The sequence below is a fragment of the Phacochoerus africanus genome, chromosome 3 (assembly GCF_016906955.1).
Source record: "Phacochoerus africanus isolate WHEZ1 chromosome 3, ROS_Pafr_v1, whole genome shotgun sequence".
In the NCBI taxonomy this organism is placed as follows: domain Eukaryota; kingdom Metazoa; phylum Chordata; class Mammalia; order Artiodactyla; family Suidae; genus Phacochoerus; species Phacochoerus africanus.
The window spans coordinates 171,848,202-171,866,372 of record NC_062546.1 but is presented as its reverse complement, the minus strand read 5'-3'; the positions used below and the strand labels follow the sequence as shown (position 1 = coordinate 171,866,372).

The following is an 18,171-nucleotide window of genomic DNA, read 5'->3' as shown; positions in this document are numbered from 1 at the left end:
GTTTCTTAGTTTTTGGAATTTGTTAAATGCTGGTAGCAAATGGTTCAGGACTGGCATTGGTCCATGGACCAAACTTTAAATAGCACTGCGCTATAAGATAATTTTTAGGGTTTTAGCAGCAAACTTTTGGACAGTCATGGGTCTGAGATACTAAGTATAGGAAAATGAAGCCAGGTTGGGAGACAAGAATAAGTTAAGTTTAAATAGAAAACCAAATGCTTTGTTAAGAGGCAGTGATCCTAAAATGCATCGCTCCATATTTGAAAATGTGTCATCTGTGGTTTTGTTTTATCATTTTGGATTTTTTTTTTTTCACTGAAGATCAATCTTTTCTGAAGTGAGGTCCATAGAATAAAAACCATCTGGAATGCTTATATATATATATATATATATATCAGATCCTCAGACCTATAAAGTCAGTATCATCATTTCTGGAGATGGAACCCAGGAATTTGCATTTTAAAAATGAGTTGCTCTTCTTTTTCCCCCAAGTAATTCTTATGTATAGAGAATTATTGCTGTGAGAATTTTATACGTGTGTGTGTGTATTAAATAAATGATAAAGTGAAACAATGAACTATACTGAAATTTTTTTCCTAGTTATATCGGAGGAAGAAAACGAACTAGGGCTCTTTTTAAAGTTCCAAGCAGAACGGGATACAACGCAGGCTGGCAGAATGATGAAAGCCACTGGCAAGGCACTCTGTTCTTCAGCCAAGCAAAGGTGTACCATGGTTTTGCATCATCCTTATATCTGTAGTCAGTAAGACAGTTCTGATATATGTAGCTAACTTTGCACGTTTGTAAAGGTTTCTCTTCATTCCAGTAGAGGGTTAAAAGAGAATTGTATTGCAGTATATAATTGTTTTGTTGCCTACCTTTTATTTATTTCGTATTTAAAATCATTATTTGAAAATTGATGTTCAGAGGTGGCTTAATTACTAGAAGTAGCCTTTAGACCTGTGTTTAATTTTCTTAAGTGGTTTAACATAACAGGCACAAATTGGCTAACATTTAAATGTATATATGTATATATATTTTCACTTTTTGAATACTGTGAGTACATTATGAATACATTATAACTTTTTTAAAGTGGAGAAAATTTCTTAATTATATACTTTGCTTTTTATTTATTTATTTTGCCTTTTTTTTTGCCTTTTCTAGGGCTGCTCCTGAGGCATATGGAGGTTCCCAGGCTAGGGGTCTAATCAGAGCTGCAGCTGCTGGCCTACGCCAGAGACACAATAATGAGGGATCTGAGCCACGTCTGCGACCTATACCACAGCTCACAGCAATGCCGGATCCTTAACCCACTGAGCGAGGCCAGGGATCAAACCTGCAACCTCATGGTTCCTAGTCGGATTTGTTTCTGCTGCGCCTCAACGGGAACTCCAACTTTGCTTTTTATTATTTTACATCTTTTTAGCATAAAGATACCTGCTGCAAATAACTACCTACAATTACTAAATGTTAACTATTAGTAACTTTATAGGCAAAATCTTTGCATTTTCAGGAGGAAAATAAACACAGGCTGTATCAGACCTGTAATGATGTGTAACTTTGTTTTGAAATAACCACATCAGTGCAAAAGTCCATCTTTAAGGAGGTGACAAGGAGACACTCAATACAAAGCCCTCCAGTGCCACTAAGCCAAAAGGAGACCAGATGTTCTGGGTTTGAGTTGTGTTTCTGTTTCTTTCTTTCTTTCTTTTTTTTTTTTTGGTCTTTTTTTTAGGGCCGCACTCAAGGCATATGGAAGTTCCCAGGCCAGGGGTTGGATTGGAGCTATAGCTGCCGGCCTATGCCACAACCACAGCAATGCCAAATCCGAGCTGCGTCTGTGACCTACAGCACACCTCACGACAACACCGGATCCTTAACCCACTGAGTGAGGCTAGGGACTAATTGGGTTCATTACCGCTGAGTCACAATATGAACTCCTGAGTCGTGTTTCTTAAATCCTTTTTTTTTTCTTGTTCTCATCCTCAGCTGCTAAGAACTTTATCCTCTTTAGCTAATTTAGCATTTTATCTGCTTTTCTGTATCCTAGGTTTTCTCTAAATTTGTCAAAAGAAAGGCCTTCTGCTTATTATACAATGCTTTATGAATACAGGATCTCATTTTACTCATGGAATTCTGTTCTAAATGGCAGATTTATTTGGCAGATTGTTGATACATGGATAAACATCCAAAATGTTGCAAAAACTTTCTAAAATAAGGCAAGGGAGAGATACAGACATGCCTTTATTAAGAGTTCGGAATTAGCTGTGTGATCTGTATTTGCTTTCTAAATTTTCTTTTTCTTTTTTTTTCTTTTTAAACTAATGCCTTTATTTTTATTTATTTATTTATTTTTTGGTCTTTTTGCCATTTCTTGGGCCGCTCCTGCGGCATATGGATGTTCCCAGGCTAGGGGTCCAATCGCAGCTGTAGCTGCCAGCCTACACCAGAGCCACGGCAACTCGGGGTCTGAGCCGCGTCTGCAACCTACACCACAGCTCACGGCAACGCCGGATCGTTAACCCACTGAGCAAGGGCAGGGATCAAACCCGCAACCTCACGGTTCCTAGTCGGATTCGTTAACCACTGCGCCACGACGGGAACTCCTGCTTTCTAAATTTTCTTAAGCATGTTAATAATTGCCTGTTTATCAACTCATCTTGATAGCAAATTATGCTTTATGGCTGTTTTTGTTTTATTTTACTTATGGGCTGTACATCTCTCTGATTTTCACCTCTCTGCCATTAGATTGGCCCTGTATACTCCTCTGTCTCGTCTAAAGCAAGAAGTAGCAACATTCAGTCAAAGGGCAGTCTCTGATACCCAGATGACAATTAATCGAATGGAACAGGCACGCACAGAATACAGAGGAGCTCTGCTGTGGATGAAAGATGTATCCCAAGAACTGGACCCAGACACCTTAAAACAAATGGAAAAGTTCAGAAAAGTATGAAAATATACCCTTTTTTATTGTTTTCTTGACCTTCTACAGACTATTTAATCAAGAGCATAAAATGTCAGACTATTTTTGGAAAACTTGTTATATTATCAATTCTTGGTTGCTTGGAAATCTTCAGTTGAAGTACAAAAGGTTGTCACTTTTTTTAACTCTCTGAGTAGCATCCCACCTCATCAACCTTTTCTGTTGTTTTTATCCCTCTCATAATAGATCTAACTACCTATTAAATGTTGTTTACCTAGAATTGTAGGAGTTGTTTGTAGGAGGAAAATAGTTTATTAGTCAGGAAGAATATGCAGCTTAAGTAAAAATTCATGTAAAATGATTATTAAATATAAGTGAAGGTTGTCAAATTTTTCCTTCTGCCACAATGCATAGTGTCACCACAAAATTTTAAAGCAATGACATGTCTATGAACATATATTTTTGCTAAATAAACTCTGTATTATAAATTGTATTTCCTGCATTTACCGTACATGATAGTAAAATTCACTCCATTTTATAAATATTTAAAGTTCCTATAGGAAAAATCATATTTAACATTGATAGAGGCCTTATACTATCTGTTACAAGTATTTTGCCTCACTGATTATGCCAACAGGCCTGGGAAGTAGGTGGACACGTGGCCTTAGGCAACCTGTTTTTCTGTCCCTTTCATAATCCTTGAAATTAGAATATAGTCCAAGGGAGTGGTTGCATTGGACTCCACTCCACAAACGTCACTGAATTGTAGTTTTAAAATGATTTAAGTATATGTTATGTGAAGTTCACCTCAACTGAAAAAAAGAAAACAACCCACTGCTCTTATCTAGTACCAAATAGCCCTGCATAGTCTGATCCCTGGTCTCTCTGCAGCTACATCTTGTACTTAACTTTCTATGCTCCAGCCCATTCTCTGCTCAAGGAAGGAATATACTCTACCCTTTTCCTTCCTGTTGTGCAAACATGATAAGCTTTTCACCCGTCTCCCACACCCAGGACTTTTGTCTCTCCCCCGCTCCCACCCACCCAGCCTAGAAGGTTCTCAGCATGGCCCACTTATAAACTTCCTGTCCCAGTTCAGACATCATGCATGAGTTCACCAACAGCTTCCCTGACTATCTTATCAAAAGTTGTCATTCATGTCTGTTACATTTATTTATCTTTGTGACTTGAGATTATTTATTTACATAAATAATCCTCCTCACTCAGGGATGGTGAGGAAGAACATTGTTTTACTCACCACAGTATCGCTTTGCCTGGCACATAGTAGATGTCTTATAATTTTTTTTTTTTTTGGCTTTTTAGGGTCACACCCATGGCATATGGAGGTTCCCAGACTAGGGGTCCAATTGGAGCTACAGCTGCCAGCCTACACCACAGCCACAGCAATGTGGGATCCAAGCCGCATCTGTGACCTACACCACAGCTCACGGCAACGCAATGCCATATCTTTAACCCACTGAGTGACGGTAGGGATCGAACCCGCAACCTCATGGTTCCTAGTAAGATTCGTTTCCGATGCACCATGATGGGAACTCCCGGATGTTTCTTTTTATTTAGAATCTTTTTTTTCTTCTTAACTACATACTTTTCATCTGTTATCACCTAGTTTCTCAGCATAAAGATACCTACTGGGGAGTTCCCGCTGTGGCACAAGGGGATCAGCAGCGTCTCTGGAACGCTGGGACACAAGTTTGATCTCCAGTCCCGTACAGAGGGTTAAGGAGCCAGCATTGCCATAGCTGCAGCTTAGGTCACAACTGTGGCTCAGATCTGATCCCTGGCCACGGAACTCGATGTGCCAAGGGATGGCCAAAAAAGAAAAAGAAAAAAAAGACATCTGCTGGGAAGGATCTCCTATAATTACTAAAACTAGTCAAAATATTTTCCATTAATCATAGAACAATAATACAGGGAAGGGAATTAGTCTTCTTTATTACAATTTCATGTGTCTGATAATATGTATCACGAACCTGTATGGTATGTTTATACTTGTATTATCAGCAATAATAATTAACATTTTTGTGGTTGCAGGTACAGATCCAAGTGAGAAATAGCAAAGCTTCTTTTGACAAGTTAAAGATGGATGTTTGTCAGAAAGTGGATTTACTTGGAGCTAGTCGCTGCAATATGTTGTCACATTCACTTGCTACCTACCAGGTACCTACCTCCATGGTCAGCATGTCCTTGCAGTAAAGATGAGTGGTGAGATTCCTTTTTAAAAGTTGTCTAAAGGGTGCAAAAAAATTGTGTAATTGATCAGATTCCTTTGACTTTGCTAAACTTGGTTTTTTGAGGTTATGACAGAATCATAGAACATTAGGCTGAAAAAGGTCTTAGGGATTGCCCACTTCTATACTTTCACGTTTTTCTCCTTGGTATCCAAGGAGAGACAGACAGACAGACAGACTTTGGGACTCTCCAGGGTTGAGGGAGGGGAATGTGGAGAGGAGGCAAGATTCAAGGTCTGTCAGCCCTGGTTCATCCACAGCTAGTCCACTTTGAACTAGTTCCACATACAATTTTATTTTGCCATGATGCAAAAGTTTAATATGTTTCTATCATTTTACAGATGGGGAAAGTGAGAATTAAATGAAAATTAAAGTAAAAGGGAATGTTGAGCTTAAAAACTCAAGTTTTCTGATTCTAAGTCTTGCGTTTGTTTCATTCTGCCAAATTGTCATTCCACACAAGTTTAATCTCAGAAGTCTCGTTTGTGCTTGCTTACTTCAAATCACACATAAATAGCATACAGTAAGTTAAATATTAATAAGTAGCAGTTACTGATCTTATCAGGTATTTGTAAATGGCAAGCTAGGAGAGTAAACTGTTTTGCATAAGAAAAGAATAATAAACTAAAGGAAAGGTACACTGCAGCTTTTAGGGAATCTATCTTATTCAGTTCAGTACTGTGGAATTTAGGAATCAAACAAAGATGCACTTCCTGAAATAATAAAAAGAACCAAAGAATGCCATTTGCAGCAACATAAATGGACCTAGCATTATCATACTATGTGAAGTAAGGCAGATGGAGAAAGACAAATATCATATGAGATCATTAATATGTGGAATCTAATTAAAAAATGATTCAAATGAACTTATTCACAAAACCAAAACAGACTCAAAGATTTCAAAAACGAACTTATGGTTACCAAATTAGGAGGTTGAGATGAACATATACACACTACTGTATATAAAACAGATAACCAACAAAGACCTACTGTATAGCACAGGGAGATCTACTCCGTAATAACCTCTATGGGAAAAGAATCTGAAAAGGAATGAATATATTTATATGTAAAACTGACTGACTTTGCTGTACACCTTAAAGTAACACAGCATTATAAGTCAACTATACTCCAATAAAATTTTAAAAATAAAAAAACACCTAGAAAAGAAAAAAAAAGGGAAAGGATGTACATGAAAATTAAAGTATGTGACAATCTATGTAGCACAGTGCCTGAAACAAGGTAACTGCTAGTCCAGTTCTCTTTCTTTCTTGTCACTCCCCCCCCCCCCACTTTGAATAGGAACCTTGCTACTTCAAGCACGGAAAATGTCCATTTACTTGAGTTAGCTTGATGACACATTTTTCAGACAAGCCTTTCTTGAACCCTAAATGGAAGTCCAGATTTAGTGGTACATGTTAGTTTTCTCCAATTAATAAAGTCTTTAAATGCTTACCAACATAAAGATTTACACATATCCCTCTAGTGCAAATACGGTATTTTGGTGCTTTTAACATTTTTCTTTTGGATTCCTCAGAAAGCGTTCTACTATACCAATTTCATTCTCTTGGCTGCACTTACTCTCCAGCTGATGCCAGCATGCATTCCAGCGCTGTATACAGATAGGCACACATACATGCAGATACAACACCACTTCTTGTGCAGAATTCCTGTTTATAGTACTTTCTGTTTCCCCAAACTTGGAAATTGATTTTAGCTCCTGCTTCTTATTATTGGACAACTATTCATTTACCAGAGTGAGGGAAAATAGCACTGAAAAAAAATCCTGGAGAGGAAGCAGAACTGTAGTGCTGCCTTTTCTTTTTCTGTAGAGAACACTTCTTGGATTCTGGGAGAAAACAGCTCGAATGATGTCCCACATCCGTGGAGCCTACGTTGGCATTCATCCATATGATTTTGTAGCTCTCAAGGTACATTGCTTTCAGTGTTCTTTTGTTAGATGTATTACATTTCATTTGGATAATAACTTTGAAACTACTTTTGGCTAAGCTAATTTCAAATTTACAAAACACTGGGAAATAGTTTTCTACATTCCTTTAGCCAGTCATTTTTCTATAAGTCCTTGATTCCAAATAACTATCAGCAGCACTAAACAAACAGGGGAATACTACTGGTGGGTGAGCTCAAGATATTAGTATCATAGGGGAGGTAGGGATAAAAGAAGGAGAAAGTGAAAAGAAAATTAAAATACGAAAGAGAGAAGAGGCTATGGAAAAGAAAAACTTAAAAGGAAAAAGTGATAGGAATTCCCATCATGGCTCAGTGGCAATGAACCTAACTAGTATCCATGAGGACTCAGGTTCGATCCCTGGCCCCGCTCAGTGGGTTAAGGATCTGGCATTGACACAAGCTTGTGATGTGGCTGGCAGCTGCAGCTCTGATTCAACTCCTAGCCTAAGAACTTCCATATGCTGCAAGTGTAGTCCTAAAAAAAAAAAAAAAAGAAAAAAAAAAGAAAAAAAAGGAAAAAGTGATGGAAAGTGGTTATGCGTTTTCAAAAATGACCAGATTACTGGAGTTCCCTGATGGCATAGTGGTTATGGACCTGGTGTTGTCATTTCTGTGGGTTGGGTCAGATCCCTGGAACTTCTGTGTGCCAGAGGCACAGCCAAAAACAAAAAGGAAAAAAAAAATGACCAGATTATCTACCTAAAAATTTTAGGAGTTAAAAAAAATCTCCTTGCTTTAACTTTTATGCTCATATCATAGCTGTGATTCATGATACAAAAATTATGTCCGTTTTGGTCATTATACATGCGATTGCCACAGAGGAGACTACTGTCTTAGATCAGCTCTTTCCGTAACCACCACCCGTAAAGTGAACTCTTTCAGCCTTTTGTCCATTTGCCTCATAGAGCAGAGTTGCATTTGTGCTAATCATTTCTTCACTTCTTGTAGGCTAGGTTTCAGTACCTTTGAACTTATTCTGCTTATTTTTAAGTAGAGCTTGAAAATGTTGAGTTTGCACAAGTTGGATGTGGTATCTGTGATAGTTCATATCCTGCAACTGTACATTGCAGGGGCTTGGTATGAATTTTTTTTTTTTTTTTTTGGTCTTTTTAGGCCCACCTCCATGGCATATGGAGGTCCCCAGGCTAGGGGTCCAATTGGAGCTGAGCCAGCAGCCTATGCCATAGCCATAGCAACATGGAATCTGAGCTACATCTGCAACCTACACCACAGCTCACGACAACGCCGGATCCTTAGCCCACTGATCGAGGCCAGGGATCAAACCCACATTCTCATGGATGCTAGTCGAGTTCGCTAACCACTGAGCCACAATGGGAACTCCTGTTTTTTACTTTTTCTATACGTATGCTTCACTGGAGAGCATGATGTATATTTAGGCAAATTTAATATTCAATTCCTGCTTAGACTTGAAGTTGAAAATCTTTAGTTGGAGTTCCCAGTGACCAAGCAATTAAGGATCTGCTGTTGTCACTACTGTGGTGCGGGTTTTATCCCTGGCCTGGAAACTTCCAGAAGCTGTGGGTGCGGCCAAAAGAAACCCTGAAAAATAAGAAAATCTTTAGTTGTATTTAGAGTGTTGAAATACAGGCCAGCAACACACTGTGAGTCTTCTTTGGCATGTCACAAAGTGGTAAACCTTGTGGTTAGCCCATAGTATGTGTGATTGCCACAGGCAGCCACAGGACATGGGACGTAGGACTCAGGTCAAATTACATCAGCATACACTTGCCATATCTCTCACTCTCTACTTAAGAATTCTTCCTATTTTATGTTATTCTTTATAATTTTTTTCTTTTTCTTTTTAGGGCCACACCTGCTGCATATGGAGGTTCCCAGACTAGGGGTCGAATTGGAGCTGCAGCTGCCAGCCTACACCACAGCCACAGCCACAGCAACACAGGTCCAAGCTACAGCTTGCGACCTACGCCGCAGCTTGTGGAAACACCCAATCCCTAACCCACTGAGCGAGGCCAGGGATTGAACCTGCATCCTCATGGATACTAGTTGGATTCTTAACCCACTAAGCCACAACAGAAACTCCATTCTTTTGAATTTTTATTCTCATTTTTGTTTACACAAAGAGAGGAACAGATTCTTTTCTTCTACTTAACATTGAACTTCTTATCCTTAGCAACTACAAGACACTCCAAGCAAGCTTACTGAAGACCACAAGGAAGAACAAATTGAAGACAGTTCTCTTCCTGAGAACCTCAATAAGTAAGCAGGCAGAAGTTATATCATGTTACAGAAGTCCTGAATATCCTTGTATCATTTATTTGGAAAGAGTTTCTTCTCTGGCTTACTGAATACTTATTTCTATGTCATTTTTCCAAAACGTTTGTTTTAAAACCTTTCCCCCCTATTTTTGATTTCACATGACAGGCAAAGCTGATGTGATAGGAGTACCGAAAAGCTTGGGGTGATAACACCAAATTCTGTGTTTGGGAGACTGAGCCTTGTAATAAGAGCCTCAACCAAATGAATCCCAGAAGGGGCAGCTTGATAAAGAAAGGGAGAGGGACTTCCCATCATGGCTCAGCAGAAATGAATCTGACTAACATCCATGAGGACGCAGCCTTGCTCAGTGGGTTGAGGATCCAGTATTGCTGTGAGCTGTGGTGTAGGTCAAGACACAGCTTGGATCTGGCATTGCTGTGGTTGTGGTATAGGCCAGTGGCTACAGCTCCAATTTGACCCCTAGCCTGGGAACTTTCATATGTTGCACTTTCGGCCCTAAAAAGCAAAAAGAAAAAAAGAAAAAGTAAGTGGCAGTTCTGAAAGGAAAACAAAGGCAAGATGTAATTAAAGGGAAACAGGCAACATGAAGGAAGTACAAAACAAGAGCCCCCATTTTCAGGTAACCAATCCCAGTCCCATCTGTGCTATTTTGGAGATAAATTTTCACCAGCTCTCTCTTATAGCTGTTGATACCTCCCCCCCACTTTCTTTCTTTCTTTTTTTTTTTTTTTTGCTTTTTAGGGCCACCCCCGTGGCATATGGAGGTTCCCAGGCTAGGGGTCCAATCTGAGCTGTAGCCACTGGCCTACACCACAGCCACAGCAATGTCAGATCCCTACCCAATGAGCTGGTTCAGGGATCAAATTCATGTCCACATGGATGCTAGTTGGATTTATTACTGCTGAGCCACAACGGGAACTCCCAGAACTACACTTCTCATTTTAATCAGATTGCACTGATAGAAATATAATGAACCCAGAAATAGTCCCAAACAGTGACAACCATATAATGTTGAATGGAAGGTGATCTGAAATATAAGCATTTCACCCTTTTCTCTATGGGGAAATCCAAACAAGTTTTTTTTACTAACGTGACTGTACAAATGTTTTAGGATATAGATTAATCAAATGCATAATTATAAATTAAACTTACTAAATTAATTATATTAACATTTTAAATCTTATGTTAAATATATTCAGTAAATATTTTCATTATCACATTTTATGAAAGTTTTGTTTAGAATCTTCTCATGTATATTCAGCATCATGAGAGCTACCGCTCGAGCGAACAGATTCCAAAGCACTTTACCTTCTCTTCCATCCAAATTGTTTAAAACACCATCTGTGTATACTGTCATTGGAAATTTCATTCCAAGTCAGTCTCTATTTGCTCTTTGGGTTTATTTTTATGGTTTTTGCAAATAAATACTGTATTGCTTTTTAAGTGTTTTTAAAAACTTATTTTAAAATATCCTCCAGCATTAGAGTTCTGAAGTTATACCCCAGGAATAATAACTAAATCTGGTTCAATTTCTTTATCTCATTTTTTTATCATTATACCATAAGGATGATATAAATTTCCAAAATTAGTGTTGTTTGAGGATGTTTGAGGCAAAAGTGTTTTCTGTAAACATTACTTTGTTAAAATAGTCTATTTTTCTATAGCTCTTCATTCCTTCTAGTTCCCAAGTGTTCTTGAGCAAAGCCTTTTAATGCTTGAAAACTAAACTTCAGGAGTTCCTGTTGTGGCTCAGTAGTAAACTCAACTAGCATCCATAAGGATGCGGGTTCGATCCCTGGCCTCACTCAGTGGGTTAAGGATCCAGCATTGCCCTGAGCTGTGATGTAGGTCACAGATGCGTCTCAGATCCCACGTGGCTGTAGCTTCAGTTCCAATTTGACCCCTAGCCGGGAACTTCCATATGCCGTGGATGTGACCTTTAAAAAAAAAAAGAAAAGAAATCTAAACTTCATATTTAATGGCTTTGGTGACAGATGTTCTCCTCTGTGGTACTGTATTTAGCACAGCACTTAGCATGCTGAACACAGTGTCTGGTGTTTCATCAATATTCAGTAAAGGAACAAGGGGTGAAGAATTATTTTCAGTCTATGCAGCTCCAGAGAAGAAGTAAGATTTGTCTCAGATTTTAGGAGATCAACTAGACACCTATTTTATATGTATTCTCAGTTTAAAAAATCTTTTAAACTGTATAAAACTATTTGTAGCATGTGAGTCCCAAAGGTATATTTTAACCAAAATCTCTTCATTTTTTGGTTTTTATTTTAGATTGGTTTTGTCAGATGAGGTAGTGAGCTTGGGAAATGAATCAGGTAAGATAATAAATTCATTAAAATGTGAAATGACCACATTTAAATGTCAAAACAGTTTGTTACAGCCTTTTAAAAGAGATTGTGTTGATATCCATTCAATTAAAAAAATGTCACTTTATGAGTCTCTTCTGTACAAACCACTTTTTTAAATTTATTTTTTTCTCTTCATATTTTCAATTTTATTATCTTTTTAAAACTCTGTGAATTTTATTATATTTATAGTTGTGCAACCATAATCACAACTTAATTTTACATTTCCATCCCAAACCCTGTACAAACCACTTTTGGTTTTTTTTGTTGTTTTTTTGTCTTGCTATTTCTTGGGCCGCTCCTGCAGCATATGGAGGTTCCCAGGCTAGGGGTCCAATTGGAGCCGTAGCCACCGGCCTATGCCAGAGCCACAGCAACGTGGGATCCGAGCCTCGTCTGCAACCTACACCACAGCTCATGGCAACGCCGGATCGTTAACCCACTGAGCAAGGGCAGCGACCGAACCCGCAACCTCATGGTTCCTAGTCGGATTCGTTAACCATTGCGCCACGACCGCAACGCCACAAACCACTTTTGAATGCATTCTTTTCTTCCCCAAGTTTTTTGAGCTGTAATTGACATGTAACCCTGTAAGTTTAAGGAGTGCAGTGTGATGATTTGATATTTGTATGTATTACAGAGGAGTTTTCACAATAAGATTAGTTAACACATGTATCACCTCACATATTTATCGTATTTATTTGGGGATAAGAACATTTTAAGATTTATTTTGGGGAAAAGAACATTTAAGATTTACCCTCTTACAACTGTTAAGTAAATAATACTGTATGTTTTGTTAACTGTAGTTACGATGCTGTAGGTTAGATCCCAGAACTTACTCCTCTTAAAACTGGAAGGACCAATGGGACTAACCTCCCCATTTCCCCAATCCCCTAGGCCTTAGCAACCGCTAATGTTCTCTGTTTCTAGGAGTTCAGCTTTTTTATATCTCACTTTTTTTTTTTGTCTTTTTGCCTTTTCTAGGGCCACTCGTGTGGCATATGAAGGTTCCCAGGCTAGGGGTCCAATCGGAGCTGTAGCCACCGGCCTATGCCAGAGCCACAACTCGGGATCTGAGCCGTGTCTGCAACCTACACCACAGCTCACGGCAGCGGTTTTTAGTTGGTACAGTCCTACTTATTTATCTTTGCTTTTGTTTCTTGAGTTTTTTTTTTTTTTTTTAAGAGCTGCTGCCTAGGCGGCAGATTCCCAGGCTAGGGGTCAAATCGGAGCCACAGCTGCTGGCCTATGCCACAGCCACAGCAATGCCAGATCTGAGCCACATCTGTGACCTACACCATAGCTCATGGCAACGCCAGATCCTTAACCCACTGAGGGAGGCCAGGGATCAAACCTACAACCTCATGGTTCCTAGTTGGATTTATTTCCACTGCACCACGATGGGAACTCCTGTTTCTTGAGCTTTTGATGTCATATCCCAAAAATTATTGCCAAGATCAATGTCAAGGAATTTTTTCCTCTGGTTTTTATTTTAGGAGTTTTACACTTTCAGATATTACATATAAGTCTTTAATCCATTTTGAGTTAATTTTTGTGAGTGGTATAAGTTAAGGGTCTAATGTCATTTTTTTTTTAGGGCCGCACCCATGGCATATGGAGGTTCCCAGCCTAGGGGTAAAATTGGAGCTGCTGGCCTACACCACACCCACAGCAATGTCAGATCCAAGCTGCATCTGCAGCCTATACCACAGCTCAGGGCAACACCAGATCCTTAACCCACTGAGAGAGGCCAGGGATCAAGCCTGCATCCTCATGGATCCTTGTCAGTTTTGTTTCCACTGACATGTGAATGTCTAGTAAGTATAACTGCCCCTGCTCTGTTTTGTTTACCATTTGCCTGGAATATCTTTTTCTATCCCTTCACTTTCAGTCTTTGTTTATCTATCCTTAAAGCTAAAGGGAGTCTCTTATAGGCAGCATATTATTGAATCTTATTTTTTATTCATCCAGCCACTTCTTGTCTTTTGATTAGAGAATTTAACTTGTTTACACTTAATTATTTTTTTTTAATTCATGATCAATTCTTTTTTCTTTTTCTTTTATTTTATTTTTTAATATATTTTTTTTTCCCACTGTACAGCAAGGGGGTCAGGTTATCCTTACATGTATACATTACAATTACATTTTTTCCCCCACCCTTTGTTCTGTTGCAACATGAGTATCTAGACAAAGTTCTCAATGCTATTCAGCAGGATCTCCTTGTAAATCTATTCCAAGCTGTATCTGATAAGCCCAAGCTCCCGATCCCTCCCACTCCCTCCCCCTCCCATCAGGCAGCCACAAGTCTTTTCTCCAAGTCCATGATTTGCTTTTCTGTGGAGATGTTCATTTGTGCTGGATATTAGATTCCAGTTATAAGTGATATCATATGGTATTTGTCTTTGTCTTTCTGGCTCATTTCACTCAGTATGAGATTCTCTAGTTCCATCCATGTTGCTGCAAATGGCATTATGTCATTCATTTTTATGGCTGAGTAGTATTCCATTGTGTATATATATCACATCTTCCTAATCCAATCATCTGTCAATGGACATTTGGGTTGTTTCCATGTCCTGGCTATTGTGAATAGTGCTGCAATGAACATGCGGGTGCATGTGTCTTTTTCAAGGAAACTCTTGTCCGGATATATGCCCAAGAGTGGGATTGTGGGGTCATATGGAAGTTCTATGTATAGATTTCTAAGGTATCTCCAAACTGTTCTCCATAGTGGCTGTACCAGTTTACATTCCCACCAGCAGTGCAGGAGGGTTCCCTTTTCTCCCACAACCCCTCCAACACTTGTTATTTGTGGACTTATTAATGAGGGCCATTCTGACTGGTGTGAGGTTGGTATCTCATGGTAGTTTTGATTTGCATTTCTCTTATGATCAGCGATGTTGAGCATTTTTTCATGTGTTTGCTGGCCATCTGTATATCTTCCTTGGAGAACAGTCTATTCAGGTCTTTTGCCCATTTTTCCATTGATTGGTTGGCTTTTTGCTGTTGGGTTGTATAAGTTGTTTATATATTCTAGAGATTAAGCCCTTGTCGGTTGCATCGTTTGAAAGTATTTTCTCCCATTCTGTAAGTTGTCTTTTTGTTTTCTTTTTGGTTTCCTTTGCTGTGCAAAAGCTTTTCAGTTTGATTAGGTCCCCTGGGTTTATTTTTGCTCTTGTTTCTATTGCTTTGGGAGACTGACCTGAGAAAATATTCATGATGTTGATGTCAGAGAGTGTTTTGCCTATGTTTTCTTTTAGGAGTTTGATGGTGTCCTGTCTTATATTTAAGTCTTTCAGCCATTTTGAGTTTATTTTTGTGCATGGCGTGAGGGTGTGTTCTAGTTTCCTTGCTTTGCATGCAGCTGTCCAGGTTTCCCAGCAATGCTTGCTGAGTAGACTTTCTTTTTCCCATTTTATGTTCTTGCCTCCCTTGTCAAAGATTAATTGACCACAGGTGTCAGGGTTTATTTCTGGGTTCTCTATTCTGTTCCATTGGTCGGTCTGTTTTGATACCAGTACCACACTGTTTTGATGACTGTGGCTTTGTAGTATTTCTTGAAGTCTGGGAGAGTTATGCCTCCTGCTTGGTTTTTGTTTCTCAGGATTGCTTTGGCGATTCTGGGTCTTTTGTTGTTCCATGTAAATGTTTGGATTGTTTGTTCTAGTTCTGTGAAAAATGTCCTGGGTAATTTGATAGGGATTGCATTGAATCTGTAGATTGCTTTGGGTAGGATGGCCATTTTTCCAATATTGATTTTCCCAATCCAGGAACATGGAATATCTTTCCATTTCTTTACATCCTCTTTGATTTCTTTGATTAAAGTTTTATAGTTCTCGGCATATAGGTCCTTTACCCCTTTGGTCAAGTCTATTCTGAGGTATTTGATTTTGTGAGGTGCAATTTTAAAAGGTATCATATTTTTGTATTCCTTTTCTAATATTTCATTGCTGGTATACAGAAATGCAACTGACTTCTGAATGTTAATCTTATATCCTGCTACTTTGCTGAATTTATTAATCAGTTCAAGTAGTTTTGGGGTTGAGTCCTTAGGGTTTTCTATGTATAGTATCATGTCATCTGCATACAGTGACAGTTTTATCTCTTCTCTTCCTATATGGATGCCTTTTATTTCTTTTGTTTGTCTAATTGCTGTGGCTAGGACTTCCAAAACTATGTTGAAGAGCAGTGGTGAGAGTGGGCATCCCTGTCTTGTTCCAGATTTGAGTGAGAAGGCTTTCATTTTTTCCCCATTGAGGATTATACTTGCTGTGGGTTTCTCATAAATGGCTTTGATTATATTCAGGAATGTTCCCTCTATACCCACTTTGGCGAGGGTCTTGATCATGAATGGATGTTAGACTTTGTCAAATGCTTTTTCTGCGTCTATTGAGATGATCATATGATTTTTGACTTTTTTTTTGTTAATGTGGTGTATGATGCTGATTGACTTGCGTATATTGAACCATCCTTGTGAACCTGGGATGAACCCAACCTGGTCATGGTGTATAATTTTTTTGGTATGTTGTTGGATTCGGTTGGCTAATATTTTGTTGAGAATTTTTGCATCTATATTCATCAATGATATTGGGCGATAGTTTTCTTTTTTGGTGTTATCTCTGTCTGGTTTTGGAATGAGGGTGATGGTGGCATCATAGAATGTCTTTGGGAGTATTCCTTCTTCTTCAACCTTTTGAAAGAGTTTAAGGAGGATGGGCACCAATTCCTCTTTATATGTTTGATAGAATTCACCTGTGAAGCTATCTGGTCCTGGACTTTTATTTGTAGGGAGTGATTTTATGACCTCTTCAATTTCATTTCTAGTGATTGGTCTGTTCAGTTGGCTGTTTCTACTTGATTCAGTTTTGGCAGGCTGTAAGATTCTAGAAAATTGTCCATTTCTTCCAGATTGTCAAACTTTTTGCCGTATAGTTGTTCATAGTATTCTCTTATGGTTTTTTGTATTTCTGCTGTATCCGTGGTGATTTCTCCTTTTTCATTTATAATTTTGGTTATTTGGATTCTTTCTCTCCTCTTTTTAGTGAGTCTGGCCAGGGGTTTGTCAATTTTGTTCACCTTTTCAAAGTACCAGCTCTTGGTTTTATTAATTTTCTCTATTGTTTTTTGAGTCTCTATTTTATTGATTTCTTCTTTGATCTTTATAATTTCCTTCCTTCTGCTGACTTTAGGCCTTTTTTGTTCTTCTTTTTCTAATTCATTTAGGTGGAGGGTTAAGTTGTCAATTTGGGATCTTTCTTCTTTTTTGAGAAAGGCCTGTATTGCTATAAATTTCCCTGTGAGCACTGCTTTCGCAGCATCCCATAGATTTTGAGCGGTTGTGTCTTCATTATCATTTGTGTCAAGGTAGTTTTTGATTTCCTTCTTGATTTCCTCATTGACCCATTGGTTTTTTAGTAGCATGTTGTTTAGTCTCCATGCAGTAGGTTTTTTCTCTTTCCTTTTCCCATGGTTGATTTCTAATTTCATGGCATTGTGGTCAGAGAAGATTCTTGAGATACTTTCTATGCTCCTAAATTTATTGAGATTAGCTTTGTGTCCCAATATGTGGTCGATTCTTGAGAATGTTCCATGAGCATTTGAGAAGAATGTGTATTCTGCTTTTTTTGGATGTAGTGTCCTGAAGATATCAATGAAGTCTAACTTTTCTATTGTTTCCTTTAGGATCTCTGTTGCTTTATTGGTTTTCGGTCTAGAGGATCTGTCCATTGATGTGAGGGGGGTATTAAGGTCTCCTACTATGATTGTATTCTCATCAATATCTCCTTTTATGTCTGTTAATATTTGTTGTATGTATCTGGGTGCTCCTATATTTGGGGCATATATGTTGACGATAGTGACATCCTCTCCTTGGATGGATCCCTTAATCATTAAGTAGTGTCCTTCTTTGTCTTTCTTTATGTCTTTTGTTTTAAAGTCTATTTTTTCTGATATGAGCGTTGCGACTCCTGCTTTTCTGTCATGTCTATTGGCGTGAAATATTTTTCCCCACCCTTTCACTTTCAATCTATATGTATCTTTTGTCCTAAGGTGAGTTTCTTGTAGGCAGCATATTGAAGGTTTTTGCCTTTTTATCCACTCAGCCACTCTGTGTCTTTTGATTGGGGCGTTCAGTCCATTGACATTTAAGGTGATAATTGATAGATGATTATTTATTGACATTTGAACCTCGTGTTCCAATTGATTCTATGGTTCTCCATTCTTCCTTTCTTTCTTTTTTTTTTTTTGGTTGGATGGTCTCCTGTAATTATCTGCTTGAGTGTATTTTTTTTTTTTTTTGCAAATGCAATATTTGGTTTTGGCTTGTGGTTGCCCTGTTTTTTAAGTATGCTAACCCCTTCCCATAATTGTGTGTTTTAGCCTGATGGTCCTGTAAGTTCAAACACTTCATTACTAT

The 18,171-nt window shown here is 38.4% G+C and overlaps 1 protein-coding gene across 1 annotated transcript in view; it reads left to right on the top strand.

Annotated features, from left to right (window-relative positions):
- The window catches only part of ICA1L (islet cell autoantigen 1 like), an 87,734-nt gene that overhangs the window by 41,893 nt on the left and 27,670 nt on the right, over nucleotides 1-18,171 (top strand). Inside the window, exons 4-9 of the mRNA XM_047773266.1 lie at nucleotides 601-724; nucleotides 2,749-2,947; nucleotides 4,976-5,101; nucleotides 7,002-7,100; nucleotides 9,293-9,378; nucleotides 11,686-11,729. Coding sequence (XP_047629222.1) covers nucleotides 601-724; nucleotides 2,749-2,947; nucleotides 4,976-5,101; nucleotides 7,002-7,100; nucleotides 9,293-9,378; nucleotides 11,686-11,729 — 678 coding nt within the window. The remainder of the gene's footprint in view (nucleotides 1-600; nucleotides 725-2,748; nucleotides 2,948-4,975; nucleotides 5,102-7,001; nucleotides 7,101-9,292; nucleotides 9,379-11,685; nucleotides 11,730-18,171) is intronic.